The sequence below is a fragment of the Hesperophylax consimilis genome, chromosome 21 (genome assembly GCF_061612785.1).
Source record: "Hesperophylax consimilis isolate HC1 chromosome 21, BYU_Hcon_1.0, whole genome shotgun sequence".
In the NCBI taxonomy this organism is placed as follows: Eukaryota; Metazoa; Arthropoda; class Insecta; order Trichoptera; family Limnephilidae; genus Hesperophylax; species Hesperophylax consimilis.
Window position 1 is genome coordinate 10,181,975 of NC_142856.1, and position 27,765 is coordinate 10,209,739.

Genomic DNA, 27,765 nt, shown 5'->3' on the forward strand with positions numbered 1-27,765 from the left:
TGATCAAAATATAAATTATAAATCGCAAAACTAAGTAATAAATAAATTCAATTTGACGCCTTTCAAAGGAATATCAAAATCAATATGCTACACTCGCTTGATATTGCCAATATTTCACTGGTTTTGGACGTAGGTAGTACTAACATTATACAGGGTCAGAAAAAATAGTGTCAACACTGTTTCCTTTTGTGTTTTTACCCACACATTTCTTGAAATTTTATTTAAGGCGAAGCTTAATGCTAAATCAATATTTTGATTAATCTTTATAACGAATTGGTGTGCATTATGAACAAAAAATATGCTTTAGATAAATTGAAGGTTTTACTATTACTTCACTTGAATAGACTACAAGTAAAAAAAATAAATTACTCAATAAAAAATATAAATATAAACTACTAAAAAATAGAATGTTTCAATAAAAATGTATGAACGCGTAAAGAAAACAATTAAAAAAATACAGTATTATAGCCAAGACTATCTGTGACAGTTTCACTTGATTGACTTTTTTGTTTCTTGTAAAATTATTTACAAAATTAATAAAAACCTCTTTATTGCTTCAAATCGAACGTTTCTAGACTCCGTTTGTCAAGCGATTTTAATGCCTATTGGCTACATTTTTGGCTTGTACCTTCCTCTTAATAAATTGCTTTACATTTTCTTTAAATCGACATTAGCGACTCTTTCGACTGAATGAAAAAGGCACGTTTTGGTAGGGTTCTTGGCTATAACTACATACTGACTGAGCATAAATAAACCACTCACCGACTGAGGGCCCGTTCCCACTTCCGTTTTCAAATCGGAGGAGGGTCCCGTTTTAAAAACGGACGGCCAATGGCCCTGTTCACACTACCGTTTTAAAAACGGATCCGTTTTAAAAACGGACCATACTCGACGAAAAAAAATAATTGTCGATTCAACAAAAACATGTTATTTGCTCATTATTCAGTAATGGTGCGCAATGGACGACGATGAAGCTCTTGTTGTCATGTGGTACTTATTAAATAGAAGGAAAAAAGTGAAAAGAAAATTTTGGGTACACCCAATCATAGCCGAATGATTTTCTGTAGGAATTTTCCAAGTGTTAATTGGTGAGTTGAGAAGTGATGAACTAAAGTTCTTTAATTATTTTAGAATAATAATGATTGGATTATTTATATAGCGCCGTTTTCACCATGAAAAATCACCTCAAGGGCGCTTAATGGCTTAAGAGAATGTCTATCACTTCCTTTTACCATCTACTGGAATGAGTTTCAGAGAGCTTAACATATCAAAATACAAAATTGAGAAAGTGCATTTGTCCTGAAGAAAGGCTATCGATATTTTAAAGTAAGAAAACAATAAACACTCAAATATTTTTTTATTATGTGTTTATTTAACTAATACGCTCTTCCGTGCATCTCATTAAAGCTTTAAAATTTAAAAAAAGTAAACTTAAAAAAATTAAAATTAAAATTTTGATGTACAAAAGTTGTGTACACCAAGTGTTTTGTTTTTATTTAGTTAAAGATAAAATATTACCATACTCTTTCTTCGACCAGTGGTATTATATTTTCGGGATTTATTTCCTTATCCATTATTGTAGTTTTGATTTATTTACTTAACAAAATAACCAAATACAAGCACGCAGCGTGCCTGCTTCCTTGCGACAGGGAGCGGGCGGGGAGGGGTCGGGGTTTGGCGGGGACTCTGCCGGAACGACTGGACGACAAGTGTGAACAGCTCCATACAACACTATGAGCGAGCGTGTTCCGACACGATTTGAAAACGGACGCGCTGCGTAGGCGAGCCATCCGACAAAAAATGTCGGATCCGTTTTCAAATCGTGTCGGACAAGTGTGAACAGCTCCATACATCCACTACAGCCACTAGGGCATCCGTTTTTAAAACGGGACCCGCCTCCGATTTGAAAACGGAAGTGGGAACGGGCCCTGAGGGTATACCCAGGATTGAAGCAAAATAATCTGCGATATCAAATAATGGTAACCTGATAAATCATCACAATGATAATTCATCACATCTTTAAAAAGTTAGATAAAGTCATGGAAAGTGATGAAACAAAAACTTTTTTCACTGGGTTATGTAGGTTAGGTTAGATTAAAAAAAAAAAATTTCATCGTTTCTAATGACTTTATATCACTTTTTAAAAGTGTATTGAATTATCACTGTGTTGAGTTATCATGGAACCCAAATAATATATTATACGTCTGAACCGTGTGATTTCATACATTTTTCTTCGAATCCCTGTTTAATGCCATCTGTTGAAATAAATGTGTACTAAAAGTAGTGGACAAAATTTGCAATACTTGGTTAAATCTTCTTACCGACTGAGAGCATTCTCAATAGATGGAAACGAAATCTTTAATTGAATTCTGTTTCTGTTTTCAATTTACAACGTTTGCGTTCGAACTGGTAAATTGTAAAAAAATTGTTTGCGAAATTGTTAATACCGTTGCATTTCCGTAGTGAATATTATTTGTATCATAAACGGGGATGTCAAAATTCAACTTCATGACTCCGGTGAGCACGGCCGCTTCGGGATTTTCGTTTGGTGCCAAGTGAGTAAAATATTTTCACGTGGTTACTTCATTCTTTGATCTTTGAATCCAACGTTTGTTATGCTATTCTGCCTCTCCGATATTTACACAATAATTAATCATTGCCGTATCTAATACTTATTATTTTTGTGCTTTTGTTAGTTTTATACATAATAATCGTTCGACGCTGATAGGAAATTTTGCACAATTTCACATTGTGACATTTTGTCTCAAATTTTTCTAGTAGATGATCCCTGCCGTCAGCTACGGTTCACTATTTTATTATTAGTTTTAGGTTATAATTCTACCAAGATGACAGATGATACGCCATACCAAAGGCATAAAATATTAATGTTGATTTGAACGAAATTGCAACAGTTTCCATCTCCGACAACTGAAATAGTAACTGTTGAATCAAATCTTTTTTTATTATAAATGCGTTGGTTGTATGTAAAAGTTTTCAGAATAATAGTATTAGATTATTTTGAAATTAGTTTCATTGTGTTTAAGCTTAGTGCTTGTCAATAGTACTTTTCAATTGCACTTGTACCAACATGTAAACTTGCATTATAATAAATAGCTGCCCCCACATCTTAGATAAATTAAAAGGGAAGAAAGGTTACTGAGAAAACACCCGTGGTTGCACTGAACTGGGTCCAGTGGACAATATGGTGGATTAACTGCGTTTAGTATACATATGTGCACAAATCATTCTCTAGCCAAAACCATATCTGACGGAGTTTCTTTCCATTCGCATGCACTCAAAAATCACTTATTATTTCAATAAATACAATTATTCATAATGCTTTTCAAATAAAGTAAAGTTAGGCAGCGAACGCAGTAACACATAAGAGTATGAAGGACAACCTAGTGACAGTACGTCATATTATACTACTTTTTTCGCTCGTTTGTTAGCCAAGAATGTGGATAAAAGCGGCCCACTAGCGAGCGAGCACGTCGGCGGCGAGCAGTCTGAGCAAGACATCGATACAAAAATACTCGTCGTTCGCCATGACGTCATGGTTGCCGCGAAAACCTGCTGGCCCGTCAGTGGGCTGCTTTGAGCTCGTAACTGGTGTCACGAGGAGGTAAAAGAAACGAAAGGCGTTCATAATAATATAGTTGCTTCACCCGTATATATCTCTTTCTAAAGCGTTCCATTCATTTAGCTATGTATGATGTTAAATATGATTTAAGATTTTCACGGCCAAAAGTATTTTTGTTATTTGTTTTTGGGGTGTTATGCCGTTTTGCGCTAACTCCTTCTTTAGCTAACGTTTCAGACAGCATTGCAGTGTCAGTGTTATAATAACACATCTGCCCTGATGATGGACACTGCAATGCTGTCCAAAACGTTGGCTAAAGAAGGAGTTAGCGCAACACGGCATAACACCCCAAAAACAAATATGTATGATGTTATTTTTTATTTAATTATTATTTTTTTTTAAAGAAATTAAACTTTCCCGGGTTATGAATAACCTGACAATATTTGAAAATCTCCTATTACCACCACAGTAAGCGGAAAATGTTGCTTGTGTTGTGATGGAGGACTTAGCCAGCCTAGGAATTGAACACACTACGCCTGGGTGGGACCCAAACGCGATGTCAACTCAGCCATTTGCTGTAGCCATTTCATTCATTCACTCAAATTCGTCGTGGTTATTATTTTCACGTGCATTTCGTTATAAATTTCATATTATGTTTACTTTTATTTTTATTTTTACAGTCTATCTTTTTCCATTTAAAAATGTTTCTGTATGTTATGTTATGTAATGTAAAAGCTTGTTATGTAAAAAACTTGTTATGTAAAAGCCCACCAGGGCGTTGAAATTAATAAATAAATAAAATAAATAAATAAATCATAAATCTAGAAATAGGAATGTGCCATATTTTTGTTCGATTAGTAAGAACAGAACCCCTTTTTTGTATTTATGTCAATGCCCCACATAGACTAAATAAATACAAAGACAGGTTATAGTCATACTAATCGACCACAAAATATGGAACATTTGTGTTTTATCTTTAATGTGCCAATACAAAAAGAATAAGAAAAGGATGGCAATTTAGAGAATGTGTGTGCGAATGAAATATCATTGCAACGGCGAATTTCTCGATGTTAGTATGTATCAAGCGAGAAACGAAAAGCGTGCCAATGAAATAGCTGTATTATCAACAGACCACCCCCCCCCCGCAAGCCAACAGCGAGCAGTGTAGTAGAACTATGGTTGTCCTTCCTACCCTTGTGTGTTTCTGCGTTTCCTATCTCGCTTTATTTTATTTCGACCCACACCGATTTCAGGTAGCCAAACCCTCGAATAATTATATTTATTTAAACTGTAAGTCTAGTGACTTACGACTAAAGCTCATAACTACTGACTTAAAACTAGTGACTTATATCTAGTGACTTATGACTAAGGCCTATAACTACTCTCTTAATGACATATATTTACATATGTAGAGACTGAAAACTAACATATTTACATTAATAAATAGTGCGATACCAAACGCAGTGAATCTCAAGTATGTCCACTGAACCTAGTTCTGTGATACCATGCGCATTGTCTCAGTAACCTATCTTTTCTTTTAATTCATCCAGGTCCCCACCACAAAACTAAGCACTTGTCGCTTCCCGAGTCATGTGAATAGTCACGACTAGTGTTTAGGGAAAATTTGTTTTGGAAGTGTTTTTTCAACACAAGGCTGCGGCGATGGCCCATTCGGAATGATTGTCTTGAGAGTAATCCCACTTTCTAACACCAACGTGTAAACGATTACTTGTCACTTGTTACTAAGCAGCTTAGTACTAATGACTACCACCAAGCTCGTGTAAACTAATCATGAGTCTTCCTAATACTGTATTATGATGTCTAAAAATGATTGTTAATATAACTAAAGGACAGGTGCATAAATATGCCAAATTCCACCTCAATGGATGACTGTGCTACTTCCCAAGTTCTCTCCAGGACCTCTAGCACATGCACATCAATAAAGGTTTAATCAATATTGTCAGTAATCGTTCACGAGCCTGCAGATCGACTAAATTAAGCAGATTTAATTAAGACGATCATTTGATATTAATAAAAAATTATTATTTGTCCAGGCCGGCAGCCCCATCATTTGGGCTGGGCGCTTCTCCATCGGGTGGGGGCATGACGTTTGGGAATCCCCCTTCGTCTGCCCCCGCCTTTGGCACCCCTGGCACAGCGGCCCCGAACTACGGCGCTAACTTGGGCACTGCCACATCGGCCACATCCCAGTTTGGTGCAGGTTTTGGTACCCCTGCCAGGGCGGGGCCCGCATTTGGCGCAAGCTTCGGTACCCCCGCCACGTCTGCTCCAGCTTTTGGAACCCAGACAGGGTTTGGATTCGGTGCGACAACAAGCACTGCTCCAGCTGCAGGTAAATACATAATATACATCATCATCAGTTGGGATTTAGCCTTCTCCACTGGCTGCATTCCCTAGTAGTAGTTCAACCTCCTCCACAGTTTTTTGCATTTCCTGTGAATAGATGCTTAAGAAACGGATAAACGCCTTCCAAATGTGGTGCTGTTGTAGAAGGCTCAGCATTCCATGGATAACCAGGTGCACTAATTTATACATCCTGCAAGAACTAGGCATCCAAAATAGACTATCAATTGTCCAGTTACAACACATTTTAAGATACTCCGAACATGTTGCTTGCCAAACTGAAAACTCAAACTCGAAGAAGTGGAAGGCAGAGGAAGATCACCGATGCATTGTGAATCTATATCCATGCCTCTACACAATAATATCATAACATTTAATTTGTATAGCGCAGTTTTGTGTTACTTCACTTCAGCAGCGAATGGCCATGGGGAGTGGTGGAGCTTGGTTTAACAGGATAATTGGGTTAGGGTCATGATTCACGATCCTCAGTAACTTAAGAAGTTTTTTCCGGTGCTTTGTAAAACCCTAAAAGAGAGTTGTACAACTTCATATCCCAAACTGCGCTGATTGATGAAATAAAACTAAATGTACTACATAATTTTTTCTGTCTTAGGTCTTTCATTTGGCAACACAATGGCTACCACTGGAAGCCTTAACTTTGGTGCTTCCGCCGCAGCTCCTGCTGTGTCCCTCGGGGGCATGGGGGGCTTCAACTTCGGAGGGGGCCTAGCCCCGACCACATCCGCAGCACCGGTAAGTATCCTGGGAACTCTACTTTGTAAATATTCATATACAATAGTATCAAAATATGTATAATTAACGTAATTGACAAAAATTAGCATCAGCTAATCTATCAAATAAAATAAAGCTATCATGATTGATAATATCAGTAACTACATACAAATATTCAATGCAACCCACTGAACTGACTATGTACATATTGTTTTAGCAGTCTTGGCATCAAACTAATACAATTGACAATTGCCAATGATTATTATTATTTACTAGCTGAGGTGTACCCGGGGTTGCTGGGAGTTTTTTTTTCTGTCGGCCTTTCTAAGATATACAATTCCGTAGTACATTATGTTGATGTATCTCATAAGGTTTAGCCAGCGTTGGCAATGTAAGAGCCATAAGATATATTTGTTACGATTTGATTACAAAACATCAACTTTTTTCTTCTTTCTATAAATATAATATACATAAATCTTTCGGAAGAGGTTCTCTAAATGGTAATGAAAACTCTAAGAAAATCTGTTGCGAAGTTTACAAGAACTAAGCACACAAACAGACCGCCACGGAAAGCGACCTTATTTTATACTGTTTAGAGATTAAAGCGGAGACGGTAGACGGAGACGGTATATGGATAGTTCCTGTGAGCACTTAGGCCATGGGCCCATTGTGCTATTTCTCATTTCACTTCATTCCTTTGAGTTTGTATCCAGGTCCCGTGAGGTTCCCTGTTGTCTCGTGTATGTATCCCCCGGAGGATCTAGGTAGCTCCTCTAAGGCACAAAGGCCCCTAGTTTTTTTTATTTGTTTGAATGGTTAATTTTTGGTCCCACAAGTGTCTAGGGAAATAGAAGGTCCACCTCAGCAGAGCCCTGAGTGCTGGGATAAGGTCTCGGAGGCACCGTTTGTGACACTGTTCCCCATTGTCATTCAGCCTGAGCACGGTAGCTCACACCTTGGCTTGGGATGGCTATTGCAGGTTGTATTTCCACACCCTGATCGATGCGTTCGCCACACTCCCTACGCTGTTCCAAATTTCCATGTGTGATCTCTTTTCCAGAACTCGTCATTTGGTGGCCTCACTGGCGGAGCCAATCCACCACCTGGCTTTGGAGGTGGTCTGGTGGGAGGACTAGGAGGAGGTCTAGGAGGTCTTGGAGGCAACCTGGGAGGAGGTCTTGGGGGCGGCCTCAACTTTGGTAACTAATTGAGTTGTAAAACATTAATTTCTCTTGTGTATTCATGAAAACATGTTGAAAGTTCTATATTTTCCTACATCTGATATATTTTTCCTTGCTCTTCCTACAGATCCCTTGAACTACTCCTTACCTAATAGGCACGTCCTTCTCTATGACTGTTTCCAAAAGCAACCATTGAACTATCCTCCATCCTTCATACCCCACCAAGGCCCTTCAAATATACTGCATCTGAAATATCCAACGGAACATAAGTATGGATTCTTGTCTCCCAGTGGTAAGAACCAATGCCTAAATCAATGTACAGACTCAGTTTTCGAGTAAATTGAGTCCAAAGTTGGAATTTTTTAGGTCAAATTTGAAAAAAAAAAAATTGTTTTGCCTACAGTCCTTTTTGTACAGGAAAAATGGCATTACTCAACTTTTCATTTTTAAAAAAAGCTGAAAGAGCGCTCTTCAAATATGCCTAAAAAATCATACTATTTCGTGCTTTCACGTAATTGCCGATTTCCGCTAAGAATTAAATAAATGGTTTTTTTTTTTAATATTATTGCAAAATAATTCGCCTAAGAAGCTTTCAATGTTAATTTAACGCCTTTGAGACGGGTGAAATTTAGTAAATTTCTCAAATCCAAATGGAATATTGAAAATTATAATCGAAATAACCACATAAACTTTTTTAGTTTGGAATGCAACGTTTTGCAGCGCAGTCCATTGTGGGACTTTTAGTTTGGAATGCAATGGTTTACAGCGCAGTCCATTGTGGGACTTCTAGTTAAAAGTATTTAACAAAATATTAAATTTTGGAAACAAGCTCAAACTTTTATTCACCTGGTTGAATGTAATAGACTGCGCTGCAAACCATTGCCTTTAGCGTGCGCAGGTTCTGATTATTTCAATGTGAGCTCTTCGGTGGGCAATGTACAACTGATGTCGTAGTTTATTCAAAGCATTCACGAACCTTCCTGGAGGCCTACTCTGTATCTTTCGGGTTAACAAAACAGTAAGTTCGTGGTTTAACCTTTCCTTGCCGGTGCTGTCAACTGAGTGAACATCGTCTCTAATTAATAAAATATCTCTCTAAATATACTAAACACAGAGTTCAAATTTTAGGTATTGCTCCACAATACATTTATGTATAACATTAAGTAATTACAATATATAAATATTTACCGAGTGCACCGGAGGATGAGGAATTTTTGAACGCCGTAAGGGGAGGGTTAATTAATACTTGTTTGTGACGTGGCTAAACCGGCGGCAGGAAAGTTTCGAAAGATACAGAGTAGGCCCCTGGTGCCAAAAATATGGTAACAAAGTTTGCCTTCAGCTCGTCGAAATGATATCCAGATTTCATGTTAGGGCAAGTCTATCAATTTGGACCTCTATGACAATAGGTCATATACAAATAGAGTAGTGGATGCTTGGAACAAACTCCCACAACATGTCATTGATGCAACAAATATAAATCAATTCAAAGCTCTATTGGATTCACATTTGGAAATAAGAAAGGACTTAGTTCAAACTTAAAACAACTCAATTACTTAATTAATTAACTAACTTGTTAATTTAATTAACTTGTTGTGAAATTAGATATGAGCGCATCAGCAGAATGCTGCCTGCTCATTACATAATAAAATATTATACAAATCAAAACGACTGGTCGGCATTTTAATTTACATAGATAAGATATTCAGCCATATTAATATTTCATCTCTTGCAGGCAAACCGGCCACCACTCAGCCGGATGCCGGCAAGACGGGGGTGACCGCCTCGCTGGGCCTGGGTGGGGCGGACACCGGGCTGGGGCTGGCAGCGGCGTGTGGTGCCGGGGCCGCCGGACAGCCGGTATCCGTGCGCACAGCCGCACTGCCCGCGGAACTCATGGCCACCGTGGAGGCGTTTAAGGCCAGCGTCCGACAGCGGAAGCAGATCAGCTCTGACATTGCGCGCCACTCCATACGCCCACTGCATAAGGTAACATAGCTTTCTCGGGAGTGACTCCTTGTTTCATTCACATTCATACATCGTTTCATAAATATTCTTGTTACTCGGACTTTTGACATGGCTCGACTCAAGTTTTTGATTCACTTGATCATGCCATGTCTTCCTCGGGCGTCTTTTACCAATTGGGGTGTGGGCTCTACGTGCCTCAAATATACTGTGTATGAATTTAAATGAATAAATAATTGTGAAACAACACAAATAAATTAAATATTAATTTCGCCAGGATTTGAACCCGCGACCCTCGTAGTTATGAGTTTTACCCCTTGAACACGAAGGCCGTCAAAAACCTCCTTTCTTCGCTCATCTACATGCCCAAAGTCCTATAAAGCAAATATCCATTGTTTGTCTCACGGGCTCATTGCATTTTAACACCGTTAAAATGTTTGTTTCCAGGTGAGCAGCGACGTGGAGGCTCTAATCCACGAGGCGTCAGAGCTGAACGCCAAGCTGGTGGACAAGCGGCGGGTGGCGGCGGGGTTGCGCACCCGCGCAGCTGATGCTCTGCCGGCGGCGGAGAGGGCGCATCGGACGCTTGAGGCTCCGCACGGTGAGTCAAACAATCATGATATATTTATACAGGCAAATCATTTTAAAGCGGACACGCTTGAATGTATTTATGCAAATCAATAGTATTGAAAGTTTTCCAAACTAGTTTGGAATACCTGCCTGCAGTCTCCGCTTACCCTGTAGAAGCCCAAAGATACTGGGTGCGTAGTGACATTTATCAATATTTTTATTGAATAGGTTGTTCGGGGGGGTAAAGTGCGCTAGCTTTGGGGGGTGATTCTACATGATAGTTCAAGTAAAAGAGAAAAATAACCATTACACTACATACTACACAAGCAAGGGTCGCTTTAACCACTTTTTGACTTGTTTGCGTTATACAAGATAAATAAACGAACTACGCTCGCCAGTCGCTACTAGACGCTCGTACCTAGAGGTTTGCGCAAATCTTTTCTTCTGTTTTAACTTATTGAAAACTTCACAAAATATTTTGTAAGTATTATATTTCAATAATTACTGATTCATTGCATTTTTTACGACTTTTACTATTATTGAATATTATTTATATATTTGCGATTAGACGTACAAAAAGATGTGTGGTCTGCTGTTCCAAGCGAGATAACTCAGGAAAACATATCCAAAGGGAGAGTCGTTATTGGTGTGCAAATTTTGAAGTTGGTCTCTGTTTTGGAGCCGTGTTTGGAAATATACCACACAAAATCAAATTTTTAATTTTATTACTTTTTTATTATCATGTAGTACTATAGTTATAATTATTCTATTTTTTTTAATTATTATGGTTAGATTTTTAAATTGTTTTTATTTTTTATTATAGTTAGTCTAGTTTTATATTTTTTAATATGGTTTTATAAGTTTTTAATAAGTTTTTTTACATTTTTTATTGCTTCTGTTTTGTTTTTTTTTTTTTTTTTTAATTGGTCAATTTTAAATTATGTTAACTCTTTAAATAAAAAATAAAATAACCTGATGTTTTTAGTTTTATTTTTGTTAAAAAAAAACGATTATGTGTTTAAAATGATTTACCTCTAACTTCATGCACAACTAAAACTAAACTGCAAAATTCCTACAGCAAAAACTACCTTCTCACACAGACAATACTTTTTATTGTATGTCTTATATTCTATACTTTTTTAAATATCCTATTATATTTCAATCTTTTGATATATTCTTTCAAATTATTTTAATGGATATGCTATCTTAAACTATATACTCTTTATTTTCTTTTAAATTGTATACTATTTATATTATTTTGATTTCTTCTATATTTTATACTTGATTTATTATTTTTTTGTACTGTATATATAATCAACCACCATAACACGGGTATGTGCCTAGTTTGGTGGTTTGAACACACTTAAAAACTGTAAAAACCAATGAAAACACTGAATAAAAAAAAACACTTTCCAAGTTTTTGTTAGCAAGAAGAAAGACAAGGAGTGTCTTCGACACTGGTTAGTGTTGTTCATTGTGAGGACAGTAAAAATTTTTTTTGTATTCGTCGCTTTGGGGAAATTACCTTAAAATTAATTACAAAATTCATTTTTGCATTTCAATCTTCAAGGGGCCGAAAGAACAAATCTTGTAAAGCTCGAAAACTTGAGTAGGTTTCAGTGTTATAAAGTAGTTTGTTGAAATCTGTTATTGTTTGTTGTTCCAGGAGTTGAGTACGAAAGCGAAGAAGCCATGGCTTGGATCCTGGATGTTGTGGGCGAAGGAGAGAGCCGACTGAGACTCCTCAGGCGTCAGCTAGAGGCCGCCCAGAGCCAGCTGGGGCAGCCGCCCCGGTCTGTCACCGACCAAGGTAAGCATCAATTGCTAGAGGCGTGCACAGAATGTTTTATCAGATTAGGCATTAGGAAAAATAGCGAATTAGTCAAAAAAATTACTACAGATGTTGACTAGGTTTACGATATGAATGGCTAAGCTGTTGGCTTTAGCTGATGTTTTTTGGGACTACCTAAGCCATATCAATAGAACGGGTAATACATCCTTGCACTTATCGTACCGAAGATGCGAAACTTTTTTGATATTTTTGTAATAAATTCTGCAAAAATTACTACAAAAATTTTGTAATGTTTGAGGTGATTTTGCATAAAAACGGCGCTATACAAACCATCCAAATATTATTTAAAATAAAATACATTTTCTCTAATGGGACCCTTGTTTTGGCCCGTATGAAGTGTGTATTAGAAGTACCAACAGATGGTACATTTGTGATTTGTACCAAAAGACACAGCCTTTTTAGACACTAACACAAATGAGCGTCCCTTGAATGAGTTAATTTTTTATGTCAAATGAAGAAGACATGTTTTCAATATGACATGTAGTCGTTTGCATTTTTAGTTCCTGCCTTTGATTCTGTATTGCGGACGGTATGGTGCGCGTGGTGCTGCGATTCTTAGTTTACTTTGCACAATTTTTTTAATGTGTAGATTGGTTTCTTACAATCATTTTACAAATGTTAATATTTTTATATATGTAAGGTGGGGGTAGGCAGTGCTTATGTGCCTATATAGAGTGCAAGCCCCTGCCAACCGCCACTCCATTCTGTAATATCTCACGGCGCTACATCCCAAAATGCTCTCCACTGGCTGCAGTCCTCAGTCCGTCCCGTACTGCTTCAATCCTCTTCCTCGGTCTGTCTCACAGTTGCTTCCACTTTGTCACCCACTGCTTTCCATAAATAACATTTGATAGCAATAATATCTCTCTATACTCAAATCAATCCTTCGTTAGAAACACAACACCATTAGCTATTCAAACATGCTTTTTTCTTTTTCATTTATTATGTAAGGTGTACTTAAAAAAATTATCCAATAGAAGAATTGTTAGTTACTTACTCTGTTTGCATAAAATACTACATGCACAATTTGATTCTCTGGACCTGTTAGAAATGAAAATGTTCAGAGTACCTACGAGAAGTAAAGTTCCATTTAACGAAGAACTATTTTGTACCAACTTGGCCTCTAACTCTTCCATACAGAGACTTCATTGCTGCGGTAGTATATATTGTTTTGTGGAAATTATATTTTCATGAAAACAATTCATTTGTAAAGTAGTCAAATCATGTTTGACAGATGAAAGAAGACAGGAGAATTTGACGCGAAAATGAATGGCAGAAGAAGTCAAGGATGTCCAAGAAAGACTTATGGATCAAGGGAATAAAAGACATACTTGAAGACGGGCCATATCAAGAGTCAGAAGAACAAAAGAGGATGTATGAATGTGAATGAAGTAATGAGTGTGGGCCAAGATGTCGAATCACTTCTGTCACTGCGCTTTATCCCTGGACACCTTATATAATTTTTTATTCTTGTACATGTGCATTACTTATATTGTTTGATGTTTTTCCAGAGCTGGCCCTGGGCATGAGGAGGATCCATGAATCGTTTGTAGCCGTAGCTGGTCGCTTGCAAGCTGTGCATCAATTGGTAAGAATTCCTGAAATTCTTATCGATTCGTTTTCTCAATCAGTGGTTGTGTAGATGAATTAAGTGTAAGTCTGTGTGTTGCAGGTGGAAGCCCAGAAGGCACAGTACCTGTCGCTGCGGAGAAACATGCTTAAAGACCCCACAGATGTGTTTGCCGAGAAGGGCACCCCCAGCGGTCCCCCCTTGTCCTTGGACTGGCTTACCCGGGGCTCTGGTGGCCCCGTTCCCAGCGCTGTGATCAGCGATCCCCTGGCTGCGTTGGGTAAGTCTTTACAAGTTGCTTGCTTCATTCACGATTATACATACTCTTCTGTTATTCTAACTCTTACTATTACCCAACTCGATCGTGCCACATCTTCCTAAGGTGTCCCTGACTTATTTTTCTCAATTTAGTGTTAACTCGACACAAAAGGCCTATGCTATCTTTGGGACTGTGTGGAAGATTCTATAGATCGCTTTCCTATTTCTAGTAATCATTATTACGTCAATTATATAAACTGGATTCCGGACAATAGACTTCTCAATCTGTAATTTTTTTAAATCTTTCTTTTCTTCCATATCACACTTTCTTATCAATCTGAACGGAATCCCAATCTTCATAATATTAGTAAAAAATAATAGTTATGTTTAATTAGTTTATGAGTTTATTTGTATTTTTATTCAATCACTTGAAAGAAAATCTTATAGGAAACAATATTTGTTTACAAACATATTTTGTTTCTTTGGATTGAATCCCCACTATAACCAAAACCTCCTGGATCACAAGGCCTAGACACTCATTCAAAGCAACCTCCTAACTTGTATGGGTTTTACAAAAATTTTCATTTTAATATATTTTTTTCAATTTATTCTTATTTATTAATACATCTTAAAATGTGTTAGATAATTTAAAAAAAAAAAAAATAACATTTTTTGGAGCTTCCCATACAAGGAGGCTGATTTGATTCAGTGTCCCGGCCTTGTTATCTAGGAATTTTTTTCTATAAACCCCCTTTTTCACATATTTTTTTTATTGTGTATCTCACAAGAGTCCCCCCATCTTCAGGTGTCTGAGTTTTATTTTATTTTATGTATTTAACCAAATTTCCCCCCTCTTTGTTCATTCATCTGACTTATTAGTAATGAACGGGCCCCCTTTTGCAGGTGTGAGCAGGGCCAAGGCCAACCCGCTGGGCCCTACACCGTTCAGCGTGCTTGGGGCCCCAGGTTTTGGAGGCCTATCCTTCCCCAACAAGGCCCCAACCTCAGCGGCCAGCACCCTAGGTTAGTAAGTAGGCCCAGGCATTTATACTTAACCCATCATCAATCAACTTTCATTTGGCTAACTAACCATTACGCCTTTTTTCAGCAGGGGTAGGCAGAGATGATGAACCGCTCTGTACATCTCTGTCTTGGCAGAAACTCCTTGCTTCATTCACGTATCGTCTCATATATACTCGTTTATTGATAAGGTACCATCAAGTATTTGATCCACTTGATCGTGCCATGTCTTTCTTAGGCGTCCTGGACGTCTTCTATTATTCACTTTCGCATCATAAATTTTCCTTAGGTTCGTTTCTTCATTCATCCGCTCATTCATTTAATTTTTACTAAATACCTCCACACTTTGTTTATGCATTTTTTATTTGTGTGAGTTCCGCACAAGAGTCCCTCCGAAGCCAGTGGGAATATAGCATCCTAAATTGGGGTATGTTGTGAAGTCGAACAGAGTGAAGAACGGAATGTGATGGGGAAGATGATGGTTGGGAAGTACCAGGCTCTTCAGATCTGGTCACCAAACACCGCTAAACCCATTTCAAGAAACGTTTCGATTGTGAATGCTGGTCTTTCACCAAGGCAATACTGAGAGTATCTACCACTCTGGAAATCAAATTAATGTTTTTCAGAATGATTTTACAAATGTAAGACACTGGAAGAACTTATCGCTGGTCCAGAAGAAAAATGTGAAAACATTTAACTAAATAATGGTTTTTAATGCAAACTGATTAATTAGCCCACTAATGGAAATATTGCCCTTTCAGGAAACACGTCGACATGGTCCTTCACATCGGGTGGCAGCGCTCTGGGCCAGTCCGGGTTGGGCCAGGCGACCCTGGGGCAGGCCGCGCAGGGCCAGGCCGGCCTCTCTTGGCTGGGTGGCGCCCCCGAGCAGGGCCCCTTCTCCCTGCAGAAGCCCCCGGCGGGCAACAAGCGCGGCAAGCACTGATACACGGACTCATTCGGCCGCAGGCAGAAGTGAACGCCGGTCGGATGGACTTAAAGATTTGTACCATAGCACCATACACTCACAAGCGTCCACATTTACAAACTTATCTGTGAGGAACTGACAAACCACCTTATCACTCTATTAACTTTTCAGTTCACATTCTATTTATCATAAGTGGTATTTTACCACCTATGAGTAATCTGTTGATTAGCGTATATTATCCATCAAGTAAATGTTTGCTTTTACAGCCGTGTTGATTCTACACTTGACGGGTAATAGTTTCAACAGTTTTCTCAGAAGTTGTTTACTAAATGTCTAATATAAATCAAATGTAAATTAACAGATTGGTTTCAAACATAGCTATTTCGTGGTGAAATTTTGAACAGTATCCTAAATTCTGCTGTAACAATGTCCCTGGCCGCGCAGATACATTTGTAAATCGGTATTTATATTTTTCTGTAGACCTGGGGTCAAACTTTGACCTTTGCATAGACTGAGAAATCACTAGTTTTAAATATATACTAATAAAATAAAATATTTTGATTGTAAATAATATAAAATGTTCACGTTTGGCCCCAAATGTTCCTACTGTGTAATTGTAGTAACTCTTTACATAATGTATTTCATTATATAATTTGGTCAAACTCAGTTATAGTTATAACTAACAAGAAGGGTGGAACAAAATGTTACATTGCATTGTAACAATTATTACTCGCTGTATCCGTGATAAGTTAATTATAAATACCTCCTTTTTAAAATTCTAAATGTTAAAAATGTTTTTTTAATTATAGACAACAAAGCAGGTTAAAAAATCAGGTTTTTTTTTCTTATGCTAGCCCTGCGGACAGCGCCCATTTTACATGTTGACCATTTATAAGAGTTTGGGCTTTTGTATGACTAACAACTTCCAATATATGGTACAGAGCACACTTTTATAAAATAGGTAATTAAATGATACACAATATTGAGTAATAAATAGTCCAACCGGTTTTAAAATTTGTCCTTGAGATATATTGATGGTCCTGGCATGAACCAATTTGACTAGAAACTGTGCCTTACCTTTTCTCTTCCCTGTAATGATTTCAGCTTCAATTAAATACATACAGTAGAACCCCGATAATTGGAAAATACACGTAATTAGAAATTTTAACCAAAAAAGTCCCCGGAGTAAAAATTGCGAAAAAATTTGTAATTCAAAATTTACTTTGGTCCGCACATGAAATTTTTTCCTTGGAATTCGTAAACTTCAATTTGTGCAAAAATATATTGTATTATTTCATAAATCGGTAATAATAAGATCGTCTGTGACAAGTCTCTAACAGTCTCCGGTTTGTATATGTTCGGCCTTCCGAACTTTTCCGTTTCTGCGCCACGATAAGTCTATATTGTCGACACCTTTTTCTCGTCTTGCCACGATAGTACGGCGACATCACCAATGTGACGGCCGAAATAATGTCTGAATTTTATGCAACTGAATTCTGGTGGATTATTGGCCCTATTAGTGTGCTTGTAATTCACTCACCGAATCAAGATTATGTAATCCACTAGAAGAGGGGTGGGGAATCTTTTCATTTCAAAAGGCCACATTCACTTCTGATTCTACATAAGGCCGCAGTAAAGAAAACGTTGACACCCACCCCCCCCCATAAACTAAATATTTGAATTATATCACAATATAAATTAGTTAAAATGCAATAAAAAAAATGTTTTAAGAAAAAATACACATTTACAAATTAATTTATTAATCATCAAGCTGCGTATCTATAAGAAACGTACTTAATACATAGTAAATAACGTACATCATTAAAAATAATTGTTAATGTTACAGTTTACCAACCTTTAATGGCAATTTACTTCTGCTTTTTTGTTAGAAAGCATTTTAATATTTGGTTCAAGCATAGACGTTTGCAGTATCAGTTAGTCTTCTATATGTAGATCAGTTATTTGAGTTCGTAATTTTGACTTTATTTGCGTTAAATAAGAGAATGATGATTCACAGAGGTAAGTTGTTGAGAAGCAAGAAAGTATTTTTCTGGCATGTTGTCAAAGTTGTGGGTATTCTAAGGCAGTTTTCCAAATTTCAACTGGGTCTTTTTTTAGATTACAATAATTTTAAAATATCATCCGCTGAGAGTTCAATCAATTCCATCTGTAGAGCTTTAGGTGCCTCGTTGATTTCAACTAGGTGAGACTGAAACGCCAATTTCATTACTGTTTAATTTTTTTTCACCCAGATTATCTCATTTGTGTTAATTCTTTTTTGAAATTACCAATAAACCCTTCATATTTTCCCGTCATAGAAGGTGCACCGTCTGTACATACACTTACTAAATTTTCCAAATTTAGTCCAAATTTTTGACATTTATCTTTGAAATTATTAAATATATCTATTCCTCGTGTTTTACCCGTAAGGGTCTCCAACGCGAGTAACTCCTCGTGACATTCAAATTCTTCTGTAATACACTAAATTAAATATAAAATCTGTGCCGAGTCGGTGATATCAGTTGATTCATCCAAAGCAATTGAATAATATGTATTTTTTTTCAAAAGAATTGCATTTAGTTCTGTTAAATTTGAGGCTAATTCGTGCTGCCTATAATATATATTTTTTTTCAAAAGAATTGCATTAAGTTCTGTTAAATTTGAGGCTAATTCGTGCTGCCTATCAGTTACAGTTCTCCTTGAAAGGGGCAATTGTTTATATTTTTCAACTTTATCGTGGACTAAGCATCCCACAACTTCGATTTTCGACCTTTCTTCCCGAGTATGTAAGCCACTTTATATGTTGCTGTAGTTATATTATTTGCTGAATTCATTACTTTTAAAAAAATTGAATTTTGCTTCTCCTTTTCGTGTTTTAATTTTTTTTAAATAGCTTTTCGCGGCTCTTCTTCTAATTTAAAATACTTGTGGTCCTTATGAGTACTATAATGCTGATGAGCATTAAATTTTTTCAATGTTGATGAAGTAACATCACAAAGTAAACAAATCATTTTATCTTTAACGGAAACAATATAGTATTCCAATTCCCAGTCCTCGTTAAATAATCTGTTTTCCTCCCTTAGCGATCTCTTGGTCTTCGTCGACATGATGGGTTGTTACACAAACAGAATTATATAAATTGTGCAACTGTTTACAAACTTTACTTCAAACAAAAAACTGTATATCTTCGCTAAGTGTTCCTGTCAGTGTGGATTTCGTTACGTCAATTTCTATGGATTTATTATGGATCCATAGAAATGACCATTCGAAGATGGGGATGTGAAACAAAATTCACATGGATATTTAAGTTAAAGCGTTCGGACAATAACTATCCATACAGTACTTACCTGCAGTTATTAGCTATTTGTGTTTTATTACACTGGCAAGCCAACTAGTTTTTTTCACTTCCCTGTCGCTCCAAGCGAGCTCAATTATTCTCTCTCGCTTACACATCGGTAATCTGTGATTTATTAAAAAAAAACAATTGTCATCAGTCAAAAGGCCGCACTAAAATAGCCTAAAGGCCGCATGAGGCCTTAAAGCCGCAGGTTCCCCACCCCTGCACTAGAAGATGACATAGCTGAAATTCACCCACTGAATCAATAGCTAACTCCAAGTTAAGCTCAAATATTTTTTTTTCTATTCCCGTGTATATGTATACAAATATATAAAATACTGTCAAGCGGAAGTCCAGAGGTAGATCACCCTTGGGCTACCTAAATCATTCCCGTGTGTTCTGCGATTTTTTGTAGTTTTCGAGTTATGATTATTTTATGATGACTTACAAAGAAATTATTGATCACAGAGGCATGAATTATTCAGATTCATGTTGATGTTTTTTCTAATTAGGTGAATACTATGTCTTGTAGATACAAAAACAATTTTGGGAAGATCTGAAACTATTGCGCCATAAAACAATTTTAAATCCCAAAGTTAGTTGAAATACTAAACTTTTATTTGTTTTAAAATCGTAGTGAGTCCATAAAACCTGTTGAAAAGGGCTAAAATAAAACTAAATAAGAATTGTCGTTAAGACCGGCCGCGCACTAGGCAGCCAGGCTGCCGCAGCCAAGATATTGAGCAGCCAGAGTCGGCGGCCAGTATTCAGTAGTTCTTCTGAAACGACACTCAAAAGGCTTATTTAATAATTATTTTATATCTCTTGGAAAATATAAGAAATTCAATTATGGGTACCGATACTCGTTTGCGAGCTTGTACAGGGTGCGCCAGAGAAACTTACTTATTTGAAAGTTCAATAAAAACAAAAGCACTGTAGTTATTGTTGTAATTCTTTTTTTATTTGAAAATGCAATGTACCAAGTTTTTTTTCATACTGTCTTAAAAATTACCTCTTTTAAATGGCGACCCTCATCGCGCATACACTGGTTAAGTCGTTTTTTGAAGTTCTCGTCCACTCTTCTCAGCATATCAATCGGAATATTGGCAATAGCATCGCGAATGTTGTTCTTCAGGTGATCTATGGTCCTTGGTCGATCGACATAAACAAGGGATTTCAAATAACCCCATAAAAAAAAATCACATGGAGTCAAATCCGGAGAGCGCGTCGGCCATGGGAGATCGCCTCGGAGAGAGATGAGGCGGTTGGGGAAATGTTGTCGCAGCAAATTCATTGAGTTTCGTGCTGTGTGTGCTGTGGCTCCATCCTGCTGAAACCACACGTCCCTAACGTTCATTTCTTCGAGGCTTGGAATAAAAAATTCCTCGATCATGCTCCTGTAACGAGCTGCATTCACTGTAACTGCGCGTTCGTTTTCTTCAAAAAAATAAGGGCCAATTATTCCCATTACCGATATCGCACACCATACAGTAACTCGTTCACAATGAAGTGGCTTCTGGTGAAGTTCACGCGGATTCTCACCACTCCAATAACGCATGTTTTGCTTGTTGACGGAACCGGAAATGTGAAAGTGAGCCTCGTCACTGAAAAAAAACGACCGCAGCTTGAGGCAGGTTGTCAAGCAGCAATTCGCATGCATTTTGACGGGCAACAAAATCGCGTTCACTTAATTGTTGCACAACAGCCAATTTATATGGATGAAATTGAAGTTCTTCATGGAGAATTCGTCTAACAGTGGTGTCCGGAATTCCCAGAGCAACTGCATGTTTGCGAGCCGAACGCCGGGGAGAACGCAGAATTGACTGCCTCACTCTTTCCACAGCTTCCGGTGTTCTGCTGGTCCGTTGATGTCCATTTCTGGGTTTAGCGACACTTCCACACTCCCGAAATGAGTTGACCCACGACAGAATCGAATTACGGCCAGGAACGAGTCTGTGAGGAGGAATTTCGAAGCGAGCGCGAAAGGCACGTTGCGTAGCAACAACTGAGCGACCGTTACAAAAGAAGCTCTCGACGGCGAAGGCCCGCTGCTCTCTAGACCACAGCATAATGGCAACTGACGAGAATGGGAAACAAACTTGGGGACGTCCCCCTCCAGATGCGCCCCCTCCCGCCCCTCTACCTGCCCAACTCAACGGTCGGAAATTTTTTCAAATAAGTAAGAGTCTCTGGCGCACCCTGTATAATTCCAGAAGAAAAAATTATAATTTCTTTGAGGTGAATACATAAAGTAGCATTTATTTTTTACATTTCTTGGAATGATTCTGATTCCTGAAACAAGTCAATTATTTCAGTATTCTGAGTATCTGATTCATTTGTAACGGTTGTTGATAACCGCTCATTATTTGCCGTAGTACGATGGCGATATTGCCCACTGCTGAAGGTTTCTTTACGATATTGCCCATTGACTGAAGTTTCTGCTCCATAATTCGATTGTGTCGTATATCTTCGGCTATATTTTGCTGGTTCATTATCAGCATAGCCTTGGCGAAACAGACCAAATCGGGAATGCTGACCTTCCATAGGATTCGGTTGTGCTCTTTGTATTACGTCAATTATCTCAATTTTTGTAGAAAGCTTAAGATGTTTCGGAATGTTTTTAAAATCTTCTAAAAGCGAAAGCAAAAATAGTCTATCTGAATCAGATTCTTGCTTCCTTTCACGTTCTTCTCTTACTTTGATACTTTCGTTTAATATTTCAATAAAACTTTCATCGTCAGTTTTCTTCTTTTTGGCAACACGAGAGACTGTAGATCATCTATACCAGGGCTTCCCAAAATTTTTTCAACTGTGACGCCCTTGGGAAGTTGCCATATTTTTGCGACACATTTATCTCTGCACAAATTTTATAACAAAATTATACTAATTGGAGTTATAAGAAAAAAAAACTGAAAAAAATTAACTGTTGATAAAAAAAGTAATAACTAAGTGGAATAAAAAGTGAAATAAAAAAATTATCAGATTTAATTAAAATTAGTGATTATATCATCCATCATCTTCCGAAATATCTCCTTCCACAAGATCCACCAAGTTATACTTGTAGTGCTGCTCTCCCGAATTGTCCAGTTCACTTAGATAAAACTGATTTGAAGTTGATGGCAGTTGTGATGACTGCGGCAAATATATAGGAGAAAGGGGAGTCTCTAAGTCATCCTCCAAAGTTTCAATGACGAGTTTTTGAATCTTGAGTTTCAATTTTTTTTTGTTATACTCATGAGCTACACTTCTTAGCGATGAAGCCACATGGCAGTTGTGATGCCTGCGGCAAATATATAGGAGAAAGGGGAGTCTCTAAGTCATCCTCCAAAGTTTCAATGATGAGTTTTTGAATCTTGAGTTTCAATTTTTTTTTGTTATATTCATGAGCTACACTTCTTAGCGATGAAGCCACATGGCAGTTGTGATGACTGCGGCAAATATATAGGAGAAAGGGGAGTCTCTAAGTCATCCTCCAAAGTTTCAATGATGAGTTTTTGAATCTTGAGTTTCAATTTTTTTTTGTTATATTCATGAGCTACACTTCTTAGCGATGAAGCCACATGGCAGTTGTGATGACTGCGGCAAATATATAGGAGAAAGGGGAGTCTCTAAGTCATCCTCCAAAGTTTCAATGACGAGTTTTTGAATCTTGAGTTTCAATTTTTTTTTGTTATATTCATGAGCTACACTTCTTAGCGATGAAGCCACATGGCAGTTGTGATGACTGCGGCAAATATATAGGAGAAAGGGGAGTCTCTAAGTCATCCTCCAAAGTTTCAATGATGAGTTTTTGAATCTTGAGTTTCAATTTTTTTTTGTTATATTCATGAGCTACACTTCTTAGCGATGAAGCCACATGGCAGTTGTGATGACTGCGGCAAATATATAGGAGAAAGGGGAGTCTCTAAGTCATCCTCCAAAGTTTCAATGACGAGTTTTTGAATCTTGAGTTTCAATTTTTTTTTGTTATATTCATGAGCTACACTTCTTAGCGATAAGGCCACAAAGTCACCAAAAACTTGGTCATCATTCGCAGGTGCATCTAATATTTTGCTGCATTTGTAAAGCAAATCAGCCTCCTTTTTCCTTTTTGCAGCACGGTTTGGCTGCTCCGATGTCTGCCGAGGTTGACTGTCCTAGGCATCTCAGTATTTTCCTTCTCCGTAACGTCCCCCACAGTGCCAGTATTTTGTAGCTAAAAATAAAAAATACATATTTTTGTACTAACCCATTTACGCCCAAGACTAAAGTAATCGTAGAAAAAAGAATAAATCCATTTTATGTAGTAGGAAATAGATTTTTTAACAAAAATCAAAAAAAAATATTTGCCCCGGCGGGCAACAAGTGCGGCAGCATTAAATTTTTTCAATGTTGATGAAGTAACATCACAAAGTAAAGAAATCATTTTATCTTTAACGGAAACAATATAGTATTTCAATTCCCAGTCCTCGTTAAATAATCTGTTTTCCTCCCTTAGCGATCTCTTGGTCTTCTTCGACATGATGGGTTGTTATACAAACAGAATTATATAAATTGTGCAACTGTTCACAAACTTTGCTTCAAACAAATAACGGTATATCTTCGCTAAGTGTTCCTGTCAGTGTGGATTTCGTTACGTCAATTCCTATGGATTTATTCCATAGAAATTTACGTAACGAAGACGTGGAGACTATTACTAGATAGTATATGGATCAATAGAAATGACCATTCGAAGATGGGGATGTGAAACAAAATTCACATGGATATTTAAGTTAAAGCGTTCGGACAATAACTATCTATAGAGTACTTACCTGCAGTTACTAGCTATTTGTGTTTATTTGTGTGTGGCCCATAACCTAATAAAATAACAAGGCTTCTGGGAATCGACTGACGTTTATTATTTAATATAGATACATCATAGATGACGCTAATAGTTACATACATACATATGAAATTCTATTATATTATTCTAACAGGGAGCACAAAGCTTTCTTTAACTAAGATAACTGTTGATCCAGATCAATAAGGTTCCTTTAATGCCCAACAGACTTAGTTTATGCACAAGAATATGTCTCCTAAATTTATCAAATGCTTTGGAAAAATCAGTTTATATCGAGTCCACCTGATGCTTAAGGACAAGGGAATCAGTTATATAATTTTCATAAATGATTAAGTTACTTCAAGTATTTCTACAGCCGTGCTGATTGGGTATGATTATATTATTGATTTGTTTTTTAATGACATCTAGGACTGATGATTCAAAGAGTTTGGGAATAGCGGACAATATACATATTGGCCTGTAGTTTGATACATCGCTTTTATCACCCTTTTTGTGTGTAACGTGTTCTATTACGCGTAAATGAACTGTAAATCAAATGCACAAAAAAACGACAGTAAGCTCATTCAATTGGTTTTCAAAAATCACGGGAAAAAGTGGAATGAAGGAACAGCCTACCTTGAATTCCCAAGAATCCCGGCAATAGGGCGCTCGACGAACTTGCACTGTTCACGGGGTGAAATTTCCTCCAAAATGAGATAATCTTTAATATGATTTTGATATTTGCAAACAGAGCACAAAGCATGTGAATAATACGACGAGAACACGACGATTGCACCTTTTTGCTACATGACGATCCATAATTAAACTATACTCAAATACAAAAAAACTAACAAAATAACACAAATACACGAAATATTGTTTTTATGAACAAAACTTATTATAACCTTAAACCTATGTAACCAATTATTATCTATATTAACAGCAAAAAACACTACTAAAATTTAAAAAAGAAACAAATTAACTACTTAAAACAGGAGACGAATAAAATAAACTATGTAAATAACGAATTAAAAAGTAAAAACAGTTAAACAATTATATCTCGGGCGCTTGGCGGAAGAATGTGGGTGACAGCGACGTAAACAACATTCCGGTGTTTTGAAAATATGCATAGACAAGCGGCGGGGCGATAGAGCGGCGTGAACGCAGACGGGATAAATGCAGCGTTGCCACACGAAGTATCGAATATTTGTCGGGTAGGTGCTTGCAAGATGTTTGTAGGTCATGGGAAGTTTGTTGTTTACTTGTCATTTTAATCATTCGATTATCTTAATCAGACAAGTTGTTACTCGGAGTTTACTTGGACGTTTGTGAAATACCCCCTGAAGGTTATAAAATTAACAAAAATGAAGAACTATTATTACAAACATAATATTGTGAAGGTAAAGAGAAAATAAAAGTACAGTTGAGGTTTCTCAAATACCGCCTCACTAGGCTAGCCTGTGTTGAGGCAGAATTTTTCGTGTTAGTTCCTAATACCTTTGAACATACCTATACTTGTATTATGAAGTATTCGCTCAATAATGTGGTGACTTCAATAACTGCGAATTTGGGTGAATGCACCGGTGAAGGCCCTATTCTTATATTTGATCCAAATTTTTACATTATCTTTGAATTTTTTTTGTGAATCACATTGTTTTATGCTGTCTGGAAGAATGTTGTAGAGTCTTGTCGCAAAGTATTTAAAGTTTCGTTGACCAAACGTAGTATGTGTTATCGGTATTTGTAGTAAGTTTTTGTTGTTGCTTCGTGTACATCGTGTATTTGAACTTTTTACGTAGTAATTATGTATATTTGAGTTAGGATAGTTTTTGCATATAGCTGCCGAACATCAAACACATTTATAATATTAAAATTTATTTGCTTATACAATGTGTGCATTTGTTTTTTTTTATTGTAGATTATTACTTTTAATTCTTATGAAAACCATAAGGGATAAAGTGAAGCCTTAACATTAATTTTAGGAACATAAAGTTTGTGGAATCGGATGTCTATGGCGGGATCCACGGGAGAAGGAATCAGAAGGTAGGTGAGGACAAACACAATTGATCGTTGATTGATTTATTTTACGTCTCAGGAGAAGCTCTGAGCGTCAAGTTAAAGAAATGCAAATCGGTATCGATAATAAGAGTCGAGGGAACTATTGATCGCGGGACGGGTACGCGGCTTCTGCCCGGCGTGGTGCGCTGCGCGTTCTCCCCTCCTGGCGGCGCTGTCATCGCAGTCGCGTGATGATTGGGGCCGTGTGCAAGACCTCCAGGGTTGTCGCAGATGTAAAGATGAAAGGTAGGGTTGCCCCCTACAGTACTCCGCCCCCAGTAGTTGAGTCGGCTTGAGATTGAAGATTGAAGTCGATCAGACACGGTTATTGTTGAATCGGGTTGTTTGGTGCGCCTTCTTTCAGGATTTGTCTTCTAATCCTATTGCGGCACCATCTCCACGTGAGGTATACTATGCCGGCGGCTACTAAGATGCAGAGAATGACGAGTGTAGAAAGCGAGAAGTGCTGTACGGTCGTATTGTTCGTGAGAAGCGTCGCTAATGATGGATAGAGGAGCTTCGCACTTTGGGTGGGTGATTAAAGTTGCCTGAGCAAGGGCTTCTTTGCATTTATCAAAGGCTTCTATGGTCTTCGGTGTCCAGGGAACGGGTTGTTTGCCTTTTTGGTTCCTTTGTAGGAAATCGTTGAGTGGTGACTGGTCCTCTGCAGCGTGGGGCAGAAATCTCCTGTAGAAATTTAGTGCTCCCAGAAAGCGTCGAAGATCTTTAAGGAGAAATCGTCTCAGGAGAAGCTCTGAGCGTCAAGTTAAAGTTATACAAATCGGTATCGATAATAAGAGTCGAGGGAACTATTGATCGCGGCTTCTGCCCGGCGTGGTGCGCTGCGCGTTCTCCCCTCCTGGCGGCGCTGTCATCGCAGTCGCGTGATGACTGGGGCCGTGTGCAAGACCTCCAGGGTTGTCGCAGATGTAAAGATGAAAGGTAGGGTTGCCCCCTACAAGTTCTTTCAAAGTGTTGAAAAGTGAATAAAATTGTTCAATGTTTTTGTACTTAACTGGTAATTTGCTGGATGATATTTTTTGGATATGCACACCATTACACCGCCTCCTTTTGATTTATTGCTTCTAGTGTGGTCACGATCAAGACAATAATAAGACTAATTCCGATGAACTGATATCCTCATTTAGCCATGTTTCAGTTAGTAATAAATTATCGTGTGGATTGGTGGGATAGATTGTTTGAGATGTTGTACTTTGGTTCTCATCCCACGAGCGTCTTGGTAGTACCCAAACAATTTTAGGTGATAAAGTTTTTTTGGTAACTATTTTTGGAATAGAGTTAATATACTTTATTGTAATATTAGTTTCCCCATCAGCTTTCCTTGTTTCAACCTCTTTCCATACATCAGATATTTGTTTTCTTTGCAGCTCCATTAGATCTTCTTTCATTTTGGTACCATTTGTCAGCTTATATTTATTGAGAAATAATTCCCTCGCTTGGTTCGAATCTTGGAGTTCCACTTTGATGGGCCTGATTTTATCCATTTTTCTTAAACCAAGTCTATAAATTTTAGAGGTTTCACTGTAATGTA

General features: G+C 37.5%; 1 protein-coding gene across 1 annotated transcript; it reads left to right on the plus strand.

The window, feature by feature from the left end:
* The first annotated feature begins 2,402 nt into the window (after positions 1-2,402).
* Positions 2,403-18,610, plus strand: Nup58 (nuclear pore complex protein Nup58). Its single transcript, XM_089644528.1, has 11 exons — positions 2,403-2,555; positions 5,635-5,933; positions 6,558-6,697; positions 7,737-7,875; positions 9,593-9,846; positions 10,270-10,423; positions 12,059-12,202; positions 13,756-13,832; positions 13,917-14,094; positions 14,976-15,095; positions 15,854-18,610. The coding sequence occupies exons 1-11, from the start codon at positions 2,491-2,493 to the stop codon at positions 16,036-16,038; spliced, it is 1,755 nt and encodes a 584-aa protein (XP_089500654.1). The 5' UTR covers positions 2,403-2,490; the 3' UTR covers positions 16,039-18,610.
* Positions 18,611-27,765: the final 9,155 nt, after the last annotated feature.

What these genes read in the sequence shown, in the direction of transcription:
- Nup58 (XM_089644528.1), top strand. Translation starts at nt 2,491, where the DNA reads ATGTCAAAATTCAACTTCATGACTCCGGTGAGCACGGCCGCTTCGGGA. An exon ending in GGATTTTCGTTTGGTGCCAA is followed by an intron (nt 2,556 to 5,634) that starts GTGAGTAAAATA and finishes TTATTTGTCCAG; the next exon opens with GCCGGCAGCCCCATCATTTG. An exon ending in TGGGGGCGGCCTCAACTTTG is followed by an intron (nt 7,876 to 9,592) that starts GTAACTAATTGA and finishes CATCTCTTGCAG; the next exon opens with GCAAACCGGCCACCACTCAG.